Source organism: Pyxicephalus adspersus, chromosome 1 (genome assembly GCF_032062135.1).
Source record: "Pyxicephalus adspersus chromosome 1, UCB_Pads_2.0, whole genome shotgun sequence".
NCBI classification, from domain to species: Eukaryota; Metazoa; Chordata; class Amphibia; order Anura; family Pyxicephalidae; genus Pyxicephalus; species Pyxicephalus adspersus.
In genome coordinates this window covers 32,978,300-33,000,555 of record NC_092858.1, presented here as the reverse complement: position 1 = coordinate 33,000,555, position 22,256 = coordinate 32,978,300, and the positions used below count along the sequence as shown (strand labels likewise).

Here is a 22,256-nt window from a genome sequence, read left to right as displayed (position 1 = left end):
GGGAATCTAATAAATCTAATAAAATCTAATAAAAAAAAATATTAGATAATGCCTCAACATCTGAAAGCTGCAACAGGTTTACTACCAAATACAAATCTGGAACATTGTGAACTACTGTAAGTGATGTAAGTCCACAAGATGGCTACTCCCAGGCAACTAGAATAGAACCCGCGGACTTACCTTTGTCAGGAATGCGCAGTCTGCAGGGAAGGGACAGAGGGGTGATTGAGTGTTGTGATACCAGGGCTGAAAGGCTCCCTAAAAAACACAAGAGACCATGCTTGATCAAACTACTAATAGGATGATTATCAGTATATATCATACACATAGGTTGTGATGTCCACAAATATGGCCAGCAATTGTAACACAGCATAAGCTCACCCCATGAACAAGCCAGGCCCACTGTCTATACATGGCCAGCACTGCAACATGGACCTTGCCAGGCCCAGACATTAGAAAACAAATTAATGTCACCATTAAGCTAACCACACACCCCCCATTCTGTGTTGATGTCTTTTAGATTACAACAAGTTTGATTTATTTTGTAAGCATTTTCTTTTGAAATGTGGGACAGCTTATGATTTTTTCCGCCATGTAATTAATTTTGATATATACTATAAAAGTTGGAATCAAATGATCAGTCAGTATACCACATGTAATTTATCCCCAATGACAATGAACAAATGTTGAATGTTGTGGCAACAAAATAGAAACATAATGGAATTGACAAAAGGCTGCTTGTAGAGACATAATCCCTATCACACAGTAAAAGAAGAACTGATAATTGTTTATTATGCTACAGAACATGAAATGGGAAACCGGACTGGCTGTTATGAACAAAAAGGACCTTGTCTTGCCACTGAAACTTTTACACAGACAGCTATTGTGATCTATTTATGGCTTACCAAAGTGGGGTTCAATGGGGGAGCCTTTGATTTTTACTCCTTTAGGTCCTGTCTCAATCAGAAAGTGACGTACCAGCTGTTCCAAAGGATCTAGGGAAAGAAGAAAGCATGTTATATGACCTGATATTTGATACTGACAAGGATACTACTTCTCAGAGGCAAATCACCTTTGCATGGCTGTGTTGGCACATTGGGAGGAGGGCTGGACACTTTTAGAGCCAAACCATATGCTCCACGGAATGAGTTACTATCCCGAATCAGGAAAGCTCCTGGCTCTGCACCTCTTAAAAGCGCAATAGCTGAACGATAAAAGTAAAACAGAAAGATGTTAAATAGAAAGCATAAGCAAAAAAAAAAAAAACAGTTTGGATTCAATTCACTATAAGACATATAATGGAGAGCAGATACCATAATTGGACAATACCCTTTACATTGCACTGCACTACATGAACTGAGGCTCATCTAATATAGCATAAAAGTTAGATCACATTGTTTAGACAATGACTTCACAAAGTTTTCATTGTTCCAGAGAGCAGAAAAAAATGTGAAGGTGTATTGATTGACTATGATATGTCCCATACATGGATTCTTTTTTTTTTTTTTAATCTATGGTAATTTTATTTTCAATGTTACCTCCCTAGGACAGAAAGTGAGTTACTAGCAGGATCACCAGGTGAAATAAATGCTAGTGAAAGTAAAGTAAACTAATGCAGAAACCACACCTTTGGACTGGTAAGCTACAATACAAAAACTCCCCATTGTCCAGAACTCAAGCAGCCGGTACAAGTTTATGTTTAGACTTATTACTGGCCAATGATCTGTGCATCACTTGTGTTCTCAGGATCCCGTGTGTTCTCAGGATGCAGAAATGTCCATATTTTTTTACCTCTACTGCCTTCCTCCCTAGACATCTAGAAACGGTTAGGCCTATGTTTAATAATGACTCTCAAGCAACCAGAAACTTTGTTTAGTTGGAATCTACCAATTCCTGTGGTTGTTGGATAATAAGAAGTTTAGAAACTATAAGATAAGTTATATTATATACTAAGTGATATAATGAGAGATGTCTTTACCTTGCTCCCTGGATATATTTGGTTTATACCAGAACTTGGAGGAATCCTGCACAAAGTTTCCAGCCACAGGAACATCCTGCTGTACATCTAAATGTAGAGAAAAGTAAATATTTCAGTCTCTTCTACCCATTCATAAACTATGTTGAAGATGTAGGCAGTTGTTATACCTTTAGTTGTAGGTGGCTTGTCTTCTTGTAGTTGCCTTGGTCTTCCAAGAGTCCCAGATTTATCCCCTGTAGCTGGAGTATGGCACTTTTCAGGTAACACCGGCGGCTGGCCATTTGGGGGACAAGGGCTCCCGGAATAATAGGCGGTGCTGATAGGAAAAGATGGGGTTGGAGATGGAGACAGGCTTCCCATTGGAGAAAGTGGTGGGCTAGTATGGACCTCCTCTCCATGGCAGATGGTGGGTTGCATCTCAGGAAGGGATATTGTAATGATTCTCTTCGGGACTATAACAGAGTTGTTTTGCACAGCAGAGGGATTGGAAAGGTAATGAATTCCAGTGGGCACACTGTACTGAGCCGAAAGAGAAGTCGATATTTCTGTAGGGACACAAATAGGATTTACTGCTGTCTGTCTGTGGTTGCTTTCCACAGTTACTGTGGTTGGTGTTACAGACATTATAGGAGCAGTTGTCGTAGTATGTGATGGGGATTGTGGAATGGTCGAATATACTTCTGAAGATGAAGACAAAACATCAGAATGTGGGGCTCCAGACCTGTAAAATGGAAAAAAACTTTATCTAGCAGACAGCTTCTCATAATACATTGAAGAAGGTCTTATTTTGGGTAATCAACAAATTATTCATCTTTCTGGCATTAGATAAGAGCCATAAAAATACTTCAGCTATACCTTGATCATTTATTTTTGGTAATGTTTGGAAAAACAAGATGATATACACCTTTGTATATTGATATTTTAATAATAAGCATTTGCTACAGACAATAAACACACTAACACATAGCAGGGCAGTTTGCTTTGAGGTTCAGTTTGTCTGATGACTCAATGTCTGATGTCTTAGTAAGTTCTGCAAATAAAGGGCTTCTTTCATTATAGCTGTACAATTCTGATAATGGGAGAGGAAGCAAAATTGGCAGTATGGAAGGCTACATTATACTCACATAAAATATTTCAGAGCAAAACCACTATACATTGCATTTACATAGACCTTTGTATACAGGATACATCCCAAGGATTTCATCTGCTGCCCATCTGTGTGCACCCAGCTAAATCTCGAACATGGGCAAGATACCCCTTGAAACATGGGCAAGATACCCCTTGATAACAAGTTCCATGGTGCTGCTTTCATCTTTGTCCATCCAATCACAAAGTACATTGAAGAATCCTGTTTACAGCTTATTAAGTTTGATGTAAATAATGTACTAAACTACAGTCTGGCAGAATATAGATATATGTGTACAAATCATTGAAAGGGTATTATAACATTGTCATACTAGCCATGGACTCACCTGTCTGCACTGCCAGGGCTTGAAGTCTGTGAAGAGGGACTGTGTGTGGTATTTGGTATAGATGGTCCCTGGCTGCTGGGGTTTTTAAATGTCAGAAAAGAAGGACTTTGAATATGTACTGTGCTTTGTATCTGGGGACTCTCTTTGTGAACTGGACTGTGTAGTGTTAGAGACGACATCTGTGTGTGCACTGTACTATGTGCCTTTGCATTGCCTTCCATGTGCCCGGTCTCATTTGGTGTGTGAATAGCACTGTTGCTTTGCACATTCAGAGCTTCTGTGCTAACAGGAATATTCAAATGGTCAGAATTTTGCTTTGGGCTACTTGTCAGCGCACCCTGTGCATGTACAACTGTGGGTGCCTGAGCAGTGTAGTTATGTGAATGTACAAGTGAAGGCGGCTGTGTATTCTGGCACTGTGCACTCTGGACTGTATAACTCTGCGACTGCACAGGAGATTGTGAACTTAAAACTTGAACCTGAACAGCAGCAGGGGCCTTCACTTCGCTCTGGGACTGAGGATGAATGTTCAAGCTTTGTGTGTGCGCAACAGTGCGTGCCTCTATCCTCTGTTCCTGTGCCATTCCACCACTATATCCCTGGCGGGGTGAGCTATGCGTTTTGTCAGGGCTCTGACACTGCATAGAAGGACTTTTATGTGGCATGTAGCTATTACCTGCTTTTACAGGGCTCTGTGTATTCACTTGACTGTGGAAATGCACGTGTGCACGTGTAGGACTATTTGCTGGTACGGAGCTCTGTTTTACCAAACCATTGTGCTGCTCTGGCTGAGTCTGTGGTTGTGTTGAATGTTCTGCTTGTAATGGTGGTCTCTGTGTAGCTGAAGCTGTGGAGCTAGACCGCACAAGAATGCTGGTTTGGGTCTGAACGGCTGTACTTTGTGTGTGGACATTATTATGTTGTTTTTGCCCTGGTTGGCAATATGTATTTATAGGAGTACTTGCATGCATGGGACTATGAGGATAAATAAAAGCATCAGCATTGTGCCCATTCACTGGACTGTTTGTCTGTTGATTGGTGTTGGGATGTAGTGTGGTCTGAGCTTGTGGTGAAGTGTTGGGATGCAGATAATTCTGTATTGGTGTTATGGGGGAAGAGCTGGCTGCTGGCACTGTTCCTGTAGACTTCTGTGTCTGGAGAATGGCTGCATCTTTTTGCGCCCCATGGTCAGTAACATCTGCAAAAAAAAAAAGACAAAGCAGTGTTGATACATATCAAACTATATGTTATGTAACATACTTTAATTTGCATTCAATGGGAAGAGAATAAAATAAATTACACCCCAATAGCAGAATGCTTCACACATTTAGTCCATATTGCACTTTCAGTAACATTAAAAAATGCCATTGATAAGAAGTAATGCCCTAACATTGTAGTCCAATTCTTTTCACCCCTGCTGGTCAGTGGATTGCGATCTATTCCCAACAAGCTACATTATTCTGCGACTTGCACTGGACTGCCCATAAGCATGACACATAAATCATGGGTTTAACATTTTCATGTTTTATTCAGCAAAATAATATTACCAAACACAGCTAAATAATGATCAGGAAAGATTGACAAGAGAACAATCAGTGTGTATTCAAATTTGTAAAACCTAAATCCTGAATTCACTGTGGAACTTGTTACTACCAAGAGAACTATCTGCTCAAATGGAAGAAAATATATTCTCCTTTTCCATATGAGCTGATAGCATCTGGCTCTCATAGTGCAATGGGGGTCCTGGAATGTAAAGAGAGTTTTGAAAGGCCTGAGTGTCTCCCACCCATTGCTGTGGAGATCTTGCTAAACAAACTAAAGTTTTCCCCCAATGGAGTTAATCAGGATGGGAGCTTTACTCAGCTTCAGAACTATTCTAAATGTTTGCCCACAGGACTTGTAAATGATCCTGAAAGCAGAAAAGTGAGTCATAACATTCTCATATAAATGGATTGCAGAAAAAATAGCATATGGAAAAAACAGCAGAAAGTGGGTAATACATAATCTGGTCAATAAAGTCTTTGTGAAGGAAAAAATTTTGCGAATTTCAGTAACTTTATATTAGATTTTATTTTACTATATTATAAAATATTTTATGTTTTGCAACTCCCTTTGTCTAAGATGAAGCTTCTTTTTTGGAACAGGTCAGAATGATAGAATGCTATACGTGAGAAAAAAAAAAAGACTACAGCTCCAGCCACAGGCTGCGGAAAGTGACTACATATTGTTTCGTTTTTCATATGTATGACAAATGTTTTTTCTACTGAGACGAAAAACATACAAACTACTAAAAATGTTCTATTATGATAAAATAAAGTCAATGGACTGAAAACATTTGAAATTATGAGGATTAGAATTTCTATCTGGCAGATATTTTAATTAGGACATACAAAAACAAATCTAAAATATAATTTGGGGTGCTTTATGTTATAGGAATTTATCTTTCAGTTTTGTGTGTTGGATGCAAAATAAGCAGCCTGAAGCCAGGGCCTAAGCTATAAAATGTACTACTGTTTAATCCGTTCTATGGAGGTCAGTGTTCTACAAGACAGCCTGTAAGCCTTTACCTCGAACTACACACAAACTGCCTGTTAACTTTATTTGTTTTGCATATCTGTTTCCACAGGATCTAATTAAGAGGTTGGCACATTGACGCGAGTTGCTTTGCAGCTTGTTATATGTCTTGGAAAGTGTGGTGATTGGGATTCTTGTGGTATCTCCACCCTCTCAATAGCATTTAAAATACGTTATTGAGCATTAAAACTTTTGTTTGGTTTTCTAATGGTCATAGCAACTGGGCACAAATATATGCTTTATTCTTGCAGCACCCACTCGGGCTGGGTTTATATAAGGAAGTATGTCTACAATGAGGAAAATGAAGAAAAGTAATGTTTGAGAGGTTTAGGTGAACAAATTAAAGATCAAAGAGAGGCAGACCTGGCAACCTCTAGCTGCTCAAAATCAGAAGTTAACAACACAAACTACAAATAAGCAAGTGGTGTCTGCCTATTGAGAAGAATGGTGCTCCATTATGCAGGTGTGAGCTTCGGTTGGGAAGACACAATGTTGAAGACACATGCTCCACTGAGATCCAGCTCCAAGTACAAAATAACCCAGAGGTCATAGTGAGGAAGAATCAGAACCTGATACCTTTCAGTGTTAGATATAAAATAAACAGATATAGAAATAATTCGATATAAAAAATGATATACTGGCGTGGTACACTATGACATGGATGTCACTCACTGTATGTAATGTTCAAATGTAATTATGAGCTGAATGGGTAACCTAATGTGTTGGGATTCCCTAGGACGACATTTGGTCTATCACCTTAATCTATTAATCCTCTCATGATTTTGATCATTGTTTCATTATAAGGTTTTCTGTTATTCTGAACTGTGATGGTGTAGAAAGAGCACATGGTCACCTCTGGGGTACTTTACTAATCAGATGGGGTTTCCAAATCTGCCCAATGTATCTGCCAATGTAACATCTCCAAATGTTGGTGTGTGGGTGTCTGTTTTTATAGACAAAAGTCTACTGTTTAACTATTTTTGAATAAATTCTCTCTGATCAGCTAATGATTCTGTGTTACTGTATATATCAGCCAGACAGGGAGTACAGCAAGGTCCCTTTTGGACTTACAGTTGATAACCGAAAGGTTAGCTTTTCCCAAGAACATAGCAAACTGCTGACATCATTCTAGTAGTGCAAACAACACGGCAGGTCCATAGATATGCATGGGTTACCCTTGCGTTTGTGGTTTGGTTCTTCCTCCAGAAAAAGAAAAGCAACGGCATGCAACTAATGCAACCCCATGCAGTGGTTGGCAATGGCTCCCAAACAGTTGATCGCGAATGACTGTGAGTGTGGTTGGGCGTGTGTTACAAGAAAGAGCTCCGCACAAACTACATATATATAGAAATATTTTATGTATTTTAAACACTAACACACATTGATACAATAATTTAGATTCAACTGATCTATTTTTATGGTATCCTAAAAAAATGCAGAACAGAAGACAAAACTTTTCCTTTAAAAGGCTCACATTACTCTGTAAACATAATATTGCATGGCAACAAAGCAAAAATATTCAATTGTATAAAGATTTATAGAATGTATCAGTTTGATTGTCAGAATGGAATGCTAAGCCTAAGCATTCTATATCTGTCAGTGATATACATTCAGATAGAGAATGTTCTATAACAATAGATACTATAAGGAGCAAAGACTGTACAAAATGTTATATTTCATCACTCTGCTCTATATTATCAGATCTATTTTTTTTTAGAAGGGTGGAACTACTCATTAAATATCTACCTAAAAATACAGGCACTTACATTCCTATTCAGGACACTGCTGCTGTTTTTTCAGAAAAGTTTAGCAATGGCAGCCTAAATATTTCTCTCATGACAGGTTTCCTTTAACAACAGCTATGAGATTTGGTTGGGCACATTTACATACTAACACTTGGTATATAAGCCAAGCCAGATTTTCATTCCAGCCAGCACTGGCAACTCTACAGTAGAATCTGTCAGCAGACCAAAAGGAACAGAGCTGCAGTGATCTGCAGCGGGGAAATAAACCGTTCTTGGTTTGGCACATTCCTTGTGCTTGGAAAATATATTTCTGACTGGACAATGACGCAGTAAACTGGGAAAAGTCAGGAAAGGAAATTTCCAGGAGCCAGCTTAGCTGCTTTTTGGAAAATAGGTAGATGCAATCCTAGGGGCAACTGGACTAAATTTTCATTACATTTTAGTTGTGATTGTGTTGTGTTTGTATCTGCTCTGCAAAATTTGGAAAGACAGCAATTGATTTCCACAGTAATCATGAGTTTAATACATATTTCGGATGGTTTATTTGCACTTAAATATATTTTGCAGCTGGGGGGGGGTTATGTTGTGCAATTTAAACACTATTGTACACACTGCACCTTAACAGAGAATATTAAACAATTCAGTGACTAGTGCAACTGACCTACAAGTTTTGCACCCCCATAGACTTATAAGGGACTGAAAAATTCAAGTTAAGTGAATAAAGCTCATCGACACAATTCACCAAAAACTACACATGAGTGCCTTCTACCCACCTTATATACTTTTCCAATACAGCCAAATGTAATAATATGTACTTTTTGTAACATTTTTGTTTCAACTTTAAAAATGATATCTAGTACACTATTTTAGCTAACTAGTTAAACTTAACATAATTATGTACAGGAATTGTTTAGGATGATATCATTTTTGTATTCCCTGTGCATATTGTATATTGAGGCTGCTATACAAGAATCTTTAGACCATTCCTTGTTTTTTGTTGTCATTACTGTCTCAGCGATTTCATAAGACATTGGAGAAAGAGGAAGAATATTGGCAACATCACAGTGCATTATCAGCACATCAGGAACGATTAAGAATGGAATGCCTTATCAATTTGTCATTTTCTCAAAGCCACAGAAAAGTGGTGGGGTTCTATTTTTGACATAACATAATATTGGTGAGAGAAATTTGTATTTTGCTCCTTCTCAGCTATTACTACTATATGTGACATACACAGGGGGTGGAGGTTTACGGGTACCTGGCCTAAATCCATGCATAATAGAAAAACTGTCGGTATGTCTCAGTATGAATGTTGTTGTATCAGGATTTGGCTGCAGATCTGTCTCCCAGTCCTACGGGACTTGTGTAGGTGTCAGATTTAGATTCACACTTTGTTCCCACACTAAGATGTCAGTAAGAGACCCAATCATAATTTAGTATAGAAATACCTAGATTTAATGTTTTGAAATAGTCAGGAAATGTGAGCCATCGAATTCAGGAAACATCTCATGCAAGTCATGAAGTTGCTGCCATGTACAGGAACCTATCGTATAAGTAAATCATAAACTGGATATAGTAAAGTTCAGAAAATCTCAGGAGCACAGAATGTGATGCTGATGTTCATAAAAAATGAACTAGCACTACAGGTTTTTTACAAAGTCGGCGCATTTTTTATGGGCTTGATAGGTCCTTGATCTTACCCAGAAATCAATGCATTATTTACACAACTGTGACAATTGGACCCATGTATAAGCCCAAATGCCTATTAAAGGACAGGTAGGAAGAAAGCTGACATAAAAAAAAATAACCTAAAATGAACTACTTTACTCAACAAGCATTAAAACATACTGGTACTTTCATAATCAGCTCCTTCTTACCCCAAATTTTGCAAACCAAATATTGCTGTATGGAATCAATAGCTACGGTCTTATATCTGTCTTTAACCACTTCTACTTACTGCTAAAGCAGTGATAGATGGCAGTTCCTGTAAAGGCAGAGGTGTATTTCATGCACTATGAATGGCGGCCCAGCTTATCAATGCTGAGCAAGAAGCAGTATGATGGTGATCAATGACGGATAAACTAGGTCTCTCTATACACAATTACTATGTTTCTGTAAACAATGGCAAATTATAGGGTTTATTTTACATGTTTGTAATAGGATTTGCTTTATTCTACTCACCTTTCTGTTGTTGTGGTGGTGTTAATTCCCCAGTACTGCCTGCTGACATGGTGTCACCACTCATTCTCCGAGGTCCAGCACAGGAAGGGACAATAGGAGACACGGAGCCTGGAGGAGATGGACTGCCAGGTTGGTTGTATGAAGACATATATGTGGGAAATGAATGTGGCCCATAACCATTCGGTGAACAGTGTGTAGGTAGATAAGAAGGGTGCATGAAATGTGGGTAAGAATGCCCATATCCAGCATCTGAGAAATGGTTATAATGTAAAGAATCCTCATTATGAGGGATGGAGAACCCATAATGCATCTTAGATGGGGGAACCTGGAAAGGAGGTGGTAAATCATGGTTAGGCTGTCCATAAGGCTGTGATAAGTGTAATGGGAGCTGTTCTCTATGGTAATGCTGAACTGGTGGCATCTTCCCTCCATCTATGGGCCACAAGTTTGGCATAGGGTAGCAAGGTGAACTCTGGCAGTGAGAACAGGGGCACATGGGTGGCAGAACAGGTTCATGAGCAGGAGGCTGGCACATGAACTGACGATTTTCTCTAAGACTTCCTCTCTTGGGTGGACTTTGTGTCTGATTTGGATAATGTTGAGGTCCTTCAGACAAGGATCGATACAGTCTCCTTCTCTCTTGTTCCCCATAAAGGCCTGGATAATGAACACCTTGCAATACAGCACTATTTCCTGGTTGACCACGCGAATCAAATATGCCTTCTGGTCTGAAGTATCTACAGGAGCAGTTCCTAGATAATAAAGATCTTCTTCCTGGGTACATTGCTAGACTTCCAATTTGTCCCATTTCTTCTTCCAGAATGGCTGTCTCACGATCCCTCTGCCCTTCCCATTGAGTTTCACAAGGAGACTCTCTATGCTCTTCCCAGGACTGGGAGGTTAGAGGCAAACTTTGGGATGTTCCTTCATCAGACATTGCAGACCATGGAGGGGAATACTGAAGTCTTGTCTCTCCATTAATCTTTGGCTGCATGTTCTGGCTTGGAACTTCCTGATTAGCTTGATACTGTACATCTTGAACTCTTCCCTCTAAATTCTGCTTTGGATGAAAATTTGTAGCCACCACCTCCTCATGCTTGAGAACCTCAGAGTACTGGGACTCCGCACCCTCTTTCACATTAACTCCAAATCCACCTAGAAGTTTCTCTAGGTCTTCTCGCTCAGCAGCTGTGGGTAATACTTTCTGTGGGGTTTCCTCCAATTTTTCTGTAGGAGCTGAAGAATGGCCAGAATCACTGCTGACTGACAGAAGACGCCCATGTTGTTCAGGACTTCCATTAGCAGATGGCAATGGTGTTGCCTTCTTCTTTACTCGGGCATATAGACTTCCATCCAATGGGCCACGAGTGTGACTAGGATCTATGTCAACAGATTGATAGACAGATATAGAAAGATATAAAAAATAGCAAATAGCAATAAATGCGAAGAAGTCATAAGTAAATGTAATGCATTACAAAAATGTTTATGTAGTTATAAATACAGGTGAAGACAAATATTAAATCAGTGACAAACTTGACCAATTAAAATTGAATACAACTAAACGGCTTCACTTTTACATCTGTGTCACTACTGACAGTTGTATTTGTTTTGTTTTTTTTATTTGTTTGGGAGGGGGGATTCTACCAATAATCAGGTGATTCTATCACTTTTAGTGTGTTCTAAATCAGAGTATACCTCCATCCTGTACCCCATATGGGCCTTCCAACGGTGGCTCAGAGGTTAGCACTCTGGCCTTGTCAGCACTAGGTGCTGGGTTTGAATCTTGGCCAGGACACTATCTGCATGGAGTTTGCAGGTTCTCCCCATGTTTGTGTGGGTTTCCTCTAAGTACTCCAGTTTCCTCCCACTTACAAAGAACATGCAGATAGGTTAAACTGACTTTAGGCTGTGGTAATAACATATGATTATGATAGGGACATTAGATTGTGAGCCCCTTTGAGGGACAGCTAGTGACATGACTATGGACTTTGAACAGCGCTGTGTAATATGTTAGTGCTATAATTACTGAATAATAATATTTATTTCACAAATGCCAGTTGTGTTCAAGAGATGGCAGTAGACAAAAATCACACATGGTATTCAAGATGGACCTAAACCATATGTAAATTTTAACAATGTCTGAACATTTATGAAGTTTTGCACTGTAATTTTTGCAGCAAGCAAGAATTATTACAAAGATCCTTTAGAAACATATGTTCTATATGTAGTCTTTGCAGAACAAAAAAACCCCACAACACTAATAATTTTTGCAGTTTGAATAACCATATAGACACAAAAGTAACATTACCAAGTGGTACTACTGATTTAGAAATGTCTTAAAATACTTTTAAAAATGTTATATTTCACAACACCATTGAACTGTTGTACTCACATACAATACATGCAATCCTGGTAAGACCAAACCACGTGAAATCTATTGAATGTCTGTGTCCCCTCTCTATCTCGCTGAATCCTAATTCAAAACACCATGCCATCTAGAACATTTTTTGCCTCTATTCCTTCAACACCCTAAAAAAGGCCATGGTGAGTTCATGAATATGTAAAAATAATAAGTGTGTTGGGAGTTGGCATGGAAATGTTTGTCCAAGGTGAACTGTATGGCCAACTAAATAAATAAAAAAAACCTTGTTTGGGGTCAATTTGTAAAAAAATTCATAAAAAAAAGTGATTAATTATTCAACCCTGTGCATAGTAAAGCTGAATAACAAAAAAACTATATGACAGAAACCAAAAACCTGACTATTTACAATTTGGAGTTTTTCCTAAGCTATAATTTTTCACTTTTTTTATGCAAAAGTGCCAGAATATAAACAGTTTGTTTCAAATACCAGTACATCAGAGACACATTTTTAGATTCCGTATCCTCTCCCACTGCATTATGCATGTTAGTCACACGCACAGCTAAAGTCCACATTAACTTAAGGCCACCATATTTTTAACCTTAATGTAAATGCTGTTTACTTATTAATCATTTTAGAGGAAATGACTAATCCCCTAAATCTCCCCCTCCAGGGAACCAACATAACAGACACTAAATTGGAGGGACCCCTTGCTGTACATTAAACAATTCTGCTCAGAGATTACGACACATATGGTCAACTTACCCTCCAGGCTGTCCTCGTGATTAACGTTGAGGTTTTCATAGGAGTCATAACGTACTAATGGATCAGTGATGTCATAATCCACTGAAATGCTGGGATCCTTCTGGACCACATCCCGCCCTTTAATAATATAAGGACATGTCAGTGGACTACAGGAAGACAAGCAGACAAAACACTGAAGTGCTGTGTAGGTGGAAGCCAGAAGTGTATTTTGGAGATCATATGCCAAAAAAGGTCAATACACCAATAACAAGATATAAAATCCTGAGAGTCTAAAGACAGAGGGAAGATTTATAAACCATTACCAGAATGTAACCACATGATTAAAAATTTCATTACATTCTGCAGCTAAAAATACTGAAATGAGACCTTGCATAAAAGCAGTAGAATATAAAAATTATAGTTGAACTCACCAAACCTGCTAAAACTTCTATCACATCAGGGCATAGATATGGGAGAGTAGATTTTTGGGGTCAAGTATTAGGGGATGTTGGTATACAGTGGCTCTTATAAGGTGTAAATAGATTATTATGGCAACAAAATGGCTATTGACCATTACAGCTGTAGCTACAGATATTGCATCTTCACTCACCTTTCGACTTGTCCTGTGCAGAAGAAAAGATCAACTCAACAACTGCATCTTCTGGGAATCTTCCATCTAGAAGTAGAGAAAGATTGTAGTTAAGAAACGTTGTTCTAGGAAACTGCATTAGTTGAGTTAGTTCCAGAACCCTATTTAATGTACAGTGCTGTGTAATATGTTGGCGCTATATAAATACTGTTTATTATTATTATTAATAATAATACTAATAATTATATTATTAATAATAATAATAATGCAACTAGTTTAATCGATTAACACTTTAAAATATGACTTTTTATGATATGTTTCTCTCCCTAGAACTGAAACCTTAAATGCCTTTTCATTGAGTATACAAGGTGGATATAGTTTAAAATGTATTGTAACACAGTGTTTCTCAACCAGGGTTCCTCCAGAGGTAGCTGGAAGTTCCTTGAGCAATGAGCAGTTCAGTTTAAAAGATACCAACAATCCTTTTGGCTATCTGTAGGGCTGGCATTCTACCCACTGGCCAGCAATGTAAGAGGAATTCTACCCACTGACCATCACACTAATGTACTGTAGTTCTATTGTAGGTAAAGGAGGGGTTCCCTGAAGACCTGAAAGTTATTTCAAAGGGTTCCCCCATGTTAAAAAGGTCAAGAAACACTTGTATAATATAATGTTAGATGATGACGTTTTAAAAATGCAACTATATTGTTAAAAAAAAATACCAAATAAATTTTGTCTTTAGCTAAAGGTTGTGATTAATTATGAATTTCATGTTCTTTCTAATTGCTTAGTTCAAGTTAATGGAACTACCGCCTCAAAATGCCTATACTAACAGTACGAGGAGGCAGATGACAGCACAGCCTGTTAGCACATACTACAAATTTTGCATGGTCACCTTTTGAGAATAGTATTTAGAGAAAAGAATTTGGTCTGATAGATGACCTTGTATTGCTATACAAATGCTCATTGTCATAATGGTAGGAAATAAATTATTAATGATAGTTCCTCTTTCTGCAACAGATGAGAATACTGCCCCCCAACCCATACCCCATGCTTGCCATTCAGTCAGGAAGTGAAGACATAGTGGATTATGGCAAAGATTAAAAATACCTGGCCTTCACACTACCCACTGCAAAAATCAGCTCTTGTATAGCCATTCTTGCAGAAGCCTGGAGACATTTTATAGCTGTACTTTATATAATGCTTCTCCTCACCTGTGCATGCACAGTCCAGCTGATCCTTACTGAAGCACAGATGTGTGTTGTGAACGGTGCAAGTATGGAACTGTAATCTGAAGAGCACTTCTCTATCATGGGGTTTACATCGCTTGTGATAACATTTCACCTGTGAAACACACAAAGGTTAAAGCTAAAACTGTAAAACTGTGAAAATGGTGTAAAGCAGTAATGACAGCAGAAGACAATGAAGGACATGGGAATGTTGCCACATGACTGGCCATAGTCAAATATCAAAATTTATGACTTCATAAATTAAAAACAGAACTAAACTCAATCACAAAACTGTTATTGTAGTTTCTACTGATGATTATTCTTTGAAGGTCTTTATTCGGGCACCTGTTCCTGTCTTGTTATCCTGACACATGCACAGGCTCCAGTCTTGGTTTTTATCTGCTTTGGGGCAAGTATGTGGTTTATTGATAACACATTTGTGACTGACAGTTTTGTGAAAAACAGCTTTACAGGTACCTATATCCTGGTTGCACAATAAAAAAAATGGTTGCAACTAACACAGATTTCTCCCAAGAAGAAGTCGCTGAGGAGAGCTGACAAGTTAAAAGCATCCCGTTGACAGTATATCTTCAAATCCCCTAATGCTTGGAGTCACACTTGATCTTTATGCTTAGACAGAGGACAACCCCTGATAATATACATATGATGGAATCTAATATCCTAAAACAATGCAGCTGGCTACTTCGCCAGCACTATTTAGGGGAGTGTAGTGTGTTGTTAAATCCACAATCGACCAGACATACAGGCTAGTTTAGTGAGGCTGTAAAACAAAGCTAATATTTGATTGGTTTGGCTTGACATACATTATTAAATAAGTTCCTTGGTGTTTTATACCATTTCCTAAACGCCTGCAGACATTAAAATCAAATTTCTGGAAAGCAGACAGATGAATATTCTACTTCTGCCTTAGAAAGTGTGCTTGGTGTACTTTTACCAGCAGATGTTACAGCTGTTACTGCACATTGCACAGTTATTAGACTGGAGACAGTAGATCATGTGGTTTTCCCATAAACATCAGAACCAATTCTGTAGTTGTTGCAATATTTCTCTGTCCCAGTAGGCTAGAAAAAAATAGCTGGAATTACAGGTGCCCTTGGCTTGCTCCCCAGAAAAACAGAGATGGACAGAATTATAAACACAAAAGGAAATTAACAACAAAATTACAGATACAACCAAATTACAGATTATTTTTGAAAAGTAAGCTAAGAATGAAATCCAAAACCTGACAGGTTACTATGAGCAGCAGATCATTGCTCTTCTCTGGTACATACCATGATATCACCTTTTAGCAGCAAGGCTGGCTCCAGACTTATGCACAGCTGCCTTCTCTGACTTGTGCCATCTGCATGGCTTAAAAAAGAGAAATGGAAGGGTGAGTTCCAGGTATTACAAACATATAGGGAAATGAACACAGGATGGCAGTCTGAACTTACTAGATTCCAGAAGTGTAGACCAACTGCATTGATTGGTAGATCTTCAGAAAGGGATAGAATCCTGTTAAAAAAAGTCAATGAAATTCAAGTGTATGTAAACCCTAACAATAAAATTCTTCTATTAGTTTCATTGTTGCCTGGTAAATACAAGCGTTTTGTTATAAATAGCTATTTGTCAATTATCAAAGCGCAAAAAGCCTTTTGGCTTTTTGGCAGGAATTCAGAGCTGTTCTGTGTCCCCTGCACACTTCTTTGTTTTTAAACAGTCCTTCCAGTTTGTGCCACCCGGACTACAAAAAGATTAGCCTGTATATTGTAGAGATGGGAATAGGAGTACTTTGTGTAGTAGAGCAAACTGACAACAATCAGTCGATAAAAATACTTCATGTTGTCAGCCACAATATGATTTAGGAGACTAATGCATCTTTGGAAAATGAAGAGCTATTCTTCTCTACTTGCAGGATCTGTAAATGGACAAAACACACAGAAAAGTTCATGTATTGCAGAATTCATTTTTTTTTTTATTGTGCCTTGACGTGTATTTTAAACAAAATTAAAGTTAGAAGAGTCAGGGCAAAGTATGCAGGTGGTGATAATCCCAACCAGGCATTCCTGGTATTTTATGTGGCATTGACAGGAATGTGAAAGATATAACAAGAGAAAGGAATTCTAACAACACATGTGAAATAGCATTGGTTTATTGCCGCAGATGGTAAACACATGGGCAATGGGTGCATGATGCTACATGAATTTGCATTAGAAATCCATGGGATGGGATGAGTGGGGTTCAAACAAGGCCAGGTGTATGGAACAAGTAGCTTACATGTACTTAGCGCTGACCTTCAAAAAGCCCTAAAGGATCCAAGTTCAGACATCCAGAAATAATGTTTCCTATACTTCTACATCCAAAATAAACTGCCTCAGACCATAACTGGAAAAGGCTATCAAATGGATTCAGTCTGCTTTACTGTACCAGGGCCAGGTGACAATGTAATATGATTAATGTATCTTATAGCATTTCCAAGGCTGCAGATAACAAAGGGGGTCATTGTCGAACAAGTGACAGGACACATCTGGGTATCCATTAAAAAAAAAGCAAAAAATGATATTCTAAGGCTTAGTGTTGAAGAGTGTTGAAGTTTCAGTGCAGTTTATGTCTATGAAAAACTAGTGAAAGGAAGAGTTTTGTCTGTTTCAGACTTTCCATGTGCCATGCCATGAATGTAACATTGTAAAGTCATACAATGTTACATGTAAAGCCATGCACACACCATGAGATAACTGTTGTTCAAAAAGTATCCACAAAGAACAACACATCAACCCACGTCAACGATGTGACTATTTGCAGAGCCTAGCAGACTGCTGTACTGATAGCAGATGTAGTCATATGTAAAAATCAATCGCCTAAATGTGCACAACTGCACAAATCTTTAAAAAATCAATTGTGCCAATCGTCCTTCAATGCCAATCATGCAGAGTGCTGTACTGACAGCAGATGTAATCTTTCAAAAATCAACTGAATAATCGTGCAAGGTTGTCTACGGTATACCAGAAACATGATAAATTGTCATTTTTTCACATTGTGAAAATCCATTTTTTTCTGTTTTGTTCCTCAGGTATTTCCCACTAAGGAACCTATATCAATTTTTTTATGTAACAACTGACTTACTAATTTTATAGTGATTTGTAGCTCAGTTGGTCAGTGAATGAGAGATGTCAGCAACTAGCTTGCTAGCCATAATCACCCTACAATTACCACTATATCTTAGCTTAAAATCACTAAAGGAGAGCAATTTGTAGCTGCGATTGCTAATGTAATGAAGTAGCATGGTCATAAAGCTGCACTACGAATCACCAATGACTATAGCAATTAAAATGTTAGTTACACATCGCTGGTATTAGTGATTATTTTGCTGCTACAAAATGTGAAATGGTCTTTGAGAAGATTGTGAAGCCAAAGGATCAGAATAACAGCCAAGCAACTAGCAATTTCCAACAGAGAGGTCAGTGTTCCTTCCTACAAATTCTGCAAGTTAATCCAACTGACATATATCTTCTGAAGATTTGGAGAAATGCCCACATATAGATCCTGTGTGTTTTTTTTTATTCTTTCACATGTGACAGAAATTCCCATGAGGATATATAAACCATGAATGTTTTTACTGTGAATCTACATTTTGATTACATTATGGGTTAGTGAAGTCCCACTGTATATGCATGATCGGATTACATCTGGTATGCCAAAATGTATAGATTATGGTTTCCTAATAAAAGGTGGATGCTGTTAAGTTTCCAAATGGCAGTAAGTAAGCCAATGTGTTTTTTTTCAGAAACATCAGCAGGCTTAGCACACTTCATGGCTGTGCCTGAGAAACAGATGTCAGTGAGGAGGGAGTGAGGAGTTATAAGAAGCACATGTTCTTGAGACAACTGTATAATGAGCACAATATAGAAGAAATAAATTGTAGAACAATGACACATTAACTCAGGACCACAGGACGATAAAACGTCATTGTTCAAATATTTACATTAATAAATACTTAGAACAGGCATCTCTGGAGATTTGTCACTCTGTAAGTCCCCTGTCTGAATGATCTCTATCATTATGTATTGTTGAGACTGGTTTGTTCCCCATGGAACAAAAATGTAGAAATATTGTTTCTCTAAAAACTAAAGTCTGTTACAAAAATATTTACACAGACTTTTGTGTTACGAAAACTACACAGATCGCCAGAACACTGGACCACATCCCTCAAATGTACAAAAAAACAAAAAAACTTTGGATTTGAATTTGGTTTAAAAGTGCAGACAATGGTATATTGTGTCTGCATTAGGGATATTTACTTTCTCCAATTGTCCTGATCACCAATATGATGGGAACGAAAGTCAGGGTAAATATCCTGACTTCCAATGGAGAAAATGATTTATAGTTTGTACCTGTCATGAATGCAGTTAATGTGGGGTAGATATCAAACTAAATCCTTACCTCCATCTGTTTGCAGGGCGGGAATGACTGGCAGTAATACACACTGCAGGGACAGCATATCACTGCTGATCTTTATGGTGCTAGACAGCAAACCTCCAAAATAATTGATGTATCTGTGCAAAGGAAACATTACCAAATCAAAAGTTAGCTGACAGGGAAACATCTATATTAACTTTCACAATAAGAAAACGCCCTCAAATTCCATGAAATGTAAAATAAACAATGTATATGTTTTAATCTATTTATAATAAATTCAACAATAGTACAGTGAATATTCAGTGAGTTGATAATGTATGTTCACCCTGAAGTATATGGCTTTCATTTTTTACATGCACTTATTCATACACTTATTTTTCATTAACAATTAGACAGGAAAATAGTCTTTCTGTAACTGATAACCACACGTAAAATTGTTTTTTACATATTTGGAATATTATTTCCTGGCAACCCCTAATGGGGAACAATGCAGAACACGGGATATGATTTGCAACCTGACTAAAAGCTTTTCTTCTGTGAAATTGCAAGGAAGAGGGACAGCTTCCATCAGAAATAGTTGCGGACTGGTTACTATGAGTTATGCTCCTTCACCTGTTAATCACTTGTGTGCAATATGTGTTTTTGCAGGTGCTGAAGGACTAAAAAACTTAGGATGTGCTGGGTCTAGTAGTCCCTCATCAGCTGAAGGGCAGCAAGGCAGCATTTTTCCAGTCAAGCGTGCTGGGAAACAAGTGAAAATGTATTTTTGCCAATCTTTGTCACAGGAAACAAGATCAGTGAAAAGCTTTCTGCAGTTCGTGATAACAGGATACAGGGCAATGGAGTATTTCTCAGCTTGGGCAGGAAAGGCTCCTAATTTCCCAGCTACACGCTATCAAAACATCATTGCAGGGACAGGGCATTGCCTGTTAGCCAGAACTAATGATAGGAGTTATGGGTTCAGTACAGATACCAATTTCTCTTCACTGACCTGCGCTGGGATGGATGAAGTGATGAAGAGACCTTATCTTCACAAAACTTTCTCATGGCCAGAGTGCTGAGTGCCTGATCCACACTACAGTGAGGGAAAGGAAACCGGGAATGTGATTAACAATCAAGGGAAGGAGGGAGAGATATGATCATCAAGCACTGCATGGCAGGTGAAAATCATTCACAAATTAAATATAAAGAATGAAAATATACCTGAAAGTTTAGCTGTACAGACAAAATGCATTACATTGCACATAAACAATTAGAAAAAATAAAATGGTTTTACAGTATTAATCTACTTTGTTAGTTGCTCCTAAAAGATGACCGTGGACTGGCAGATATCTCCCCATAAGCAACAAGAGAGATTTTTGCTTTTTCCAAAAACAAGTCTCATGGGTATCTATCCTCTGCATGGTGTTTTGAGCCTTTCCTATGATTTATCACATAATGAAAGGATGGGTATTTATCAAAAAGAGTGAACTAGTGGGGACATTTCTGTGATATAATAGTCCCATAATCATAATGAAATGATAAAAATCTGGAGGCATTATTAGGCTTTTATAGGACACACAAATCTTTTTTTCAAAGATTAAATAGAAGAGCAACCAACAACATAGCTCCAGTGGACCAACAATGTTTTTACAATTATAAACTGATATTAATTCTAGCATGTGCAGTCGTTTAGAGGAAAAATTGATGAACATGTCTATACAATCAGTTCCATCGGTGGGACATTTCTCATGCATGTCCCCTACTAAATTACACATTTTTTATTTCATGCTAAAAAAAACATGAGCAAATATCCTTTATAACATATGGGACTAAGTGGGGCTGTTCTGAAGCTCATAGTACAGTTGTTCATGCATGAATGATAGAATAACCTTTAGGAAAAGCTATCTAAAGGGTGCAACAAAAACTTTTAACTTTTTATGTGAGAACTCCACATGTTTACATCAATGTACAGGAGAGGGGATGGGAGGAAATCTGAAAGAAGAAGGTTGGCAAACGCTTAGTGAAAAGCAATGAAGAAGTTGCAAACCTCATATATTCACATATTTCATATATCATCATATCATGCTTTGGTTATCTTGATGGGCCAAATACAAACAATTTGTTGCTCTTGTAAAGAAGTCTAGTACAAATCAAAACTTTATCCATTATTTGCAAATAGTTGCATTTTGTATTTTACTCCAAAATCTCAGAACACATAACGTATCAACATACGTATCTGAACACCAAAAAAAAAATGATACATATATGGCATACCTTGCAGAGACCTTACTGTAGTGCATGTAGGATGCTATGACCACTCCTGTCTTCCCCTGATTTCCCTAACACACAGATAGAAATGAGAATTACACACCTGAACAAGTAATGTAGGCATCAATCACCTATTCATGTACACATATTTAGTACAAATATATGTGAGCTATTGCTCATGTGTAATCAGCTCAATGTGTACCTTGCAATGAAGAACTACAACATGCTGAGGGTCTGAGTTCAGCCAGGCCTCTATGGCTTTACAGATGGAACAGATAACATCTAGTGGAGGTGCATGGCAATCTGGCCAAAAGAAGTCCTGAACCTAGGTCACAAGAATTGAAAGTGTTAAACTCATCCCATACATGATGGTAAGGATATGAAACACAAAGCAAAGTTCACAAATATTATGAATAAAAATAGAGATCAAATAGTCATAAAAAGAAACAAAAGAGTAGCAATATTGATTTACTTTTAAGTTTAAGGGGCCAGCAAGGATTAGCTTTTGTGCAGTAGTTAGTGCAGCGCTACCAACATCTAAAATATATCCCTTTTTTGAAAAACTCATCTTTTGCAATAACAAAAGACTCCAATTAATAGCCAATAACTGTCTTGTACATAGGCTATCCCCAACTCTGGAGACCAGACATCACCAGTTTAGATATTGAATGCTTGCAAAGCAAGCAGAGGTGGCTAGAGTGCTTAATGCACTATGACC

At 38.0% G+C, this 22,256-nt stretch overlaps 1 protein-coding gene across 3 annotated transcripts in view; it reads right to left on the bottom strand.

The window, feature by feature from the left end:
• The window catches only part of TNS2 (tensin 2), a 102,816-nt gene that overhangs the window by 2,453 nt on the left and 78,107 nt on the right, over positions 1–22,256 (bottom strand). For all 3 annotated transcript variants that reach the window (XM_072405672.1, XM_072405689.1, XM_072405681.1), the window contains exons 9-24: positions 21,741–21,863; positions 21,545–21,609; positions 20,280–20,363; positions 19,313–19,425; positions 16,327–16,387; positions 16,165–16,243; positions 14,858–14,987; positions 13,665–13,730; positions 13,076–13,192; positions 9,951–11,330; positions 3,451–4,648; positions 2,146–2,699; positions 1,979–2,065; positions 1,073–1,204; positions 906–995; positions 181–258 (exon numbers count right to left, since the gene is read on the bottom strand). In XM_072405672.1, the coding sequence (XP_072261773.1) occupies positions 181–258; positions 906–995; positions 1,073–1,204; positions 1,979–2,065; positions 2,146–2,699; positions 3,451–4,648; positions 9,951–11,330; positions 13,076–13,192; positions 13,665–13,730; positions 14,858–14,987; positions 16,165–16,243; positions 16,327–16,387; positions 19,313–19,425; positions 20,280–20,363; positions 21,545–21,609; positions 21,741–21,863 (4,357 nt within the window). The remainder of the gene's footprint in view (positions 1–180; positions 259–905; positions 996–1,072; positions 1,205–1,978; positions 2,066–2,145; positions 2,700–3,450; positions 4,649–9,950; positions 11,331–13,075; positions 13,193–13,664; positions 13,731–14,857; positions 14,988–16,164; positions 16,244–16,326; positions 16,388–19,312; positions 19,426–20,279; positions 20,364–21,544; positions 21,610–21,740; positions 21,864–22,256) is intronic.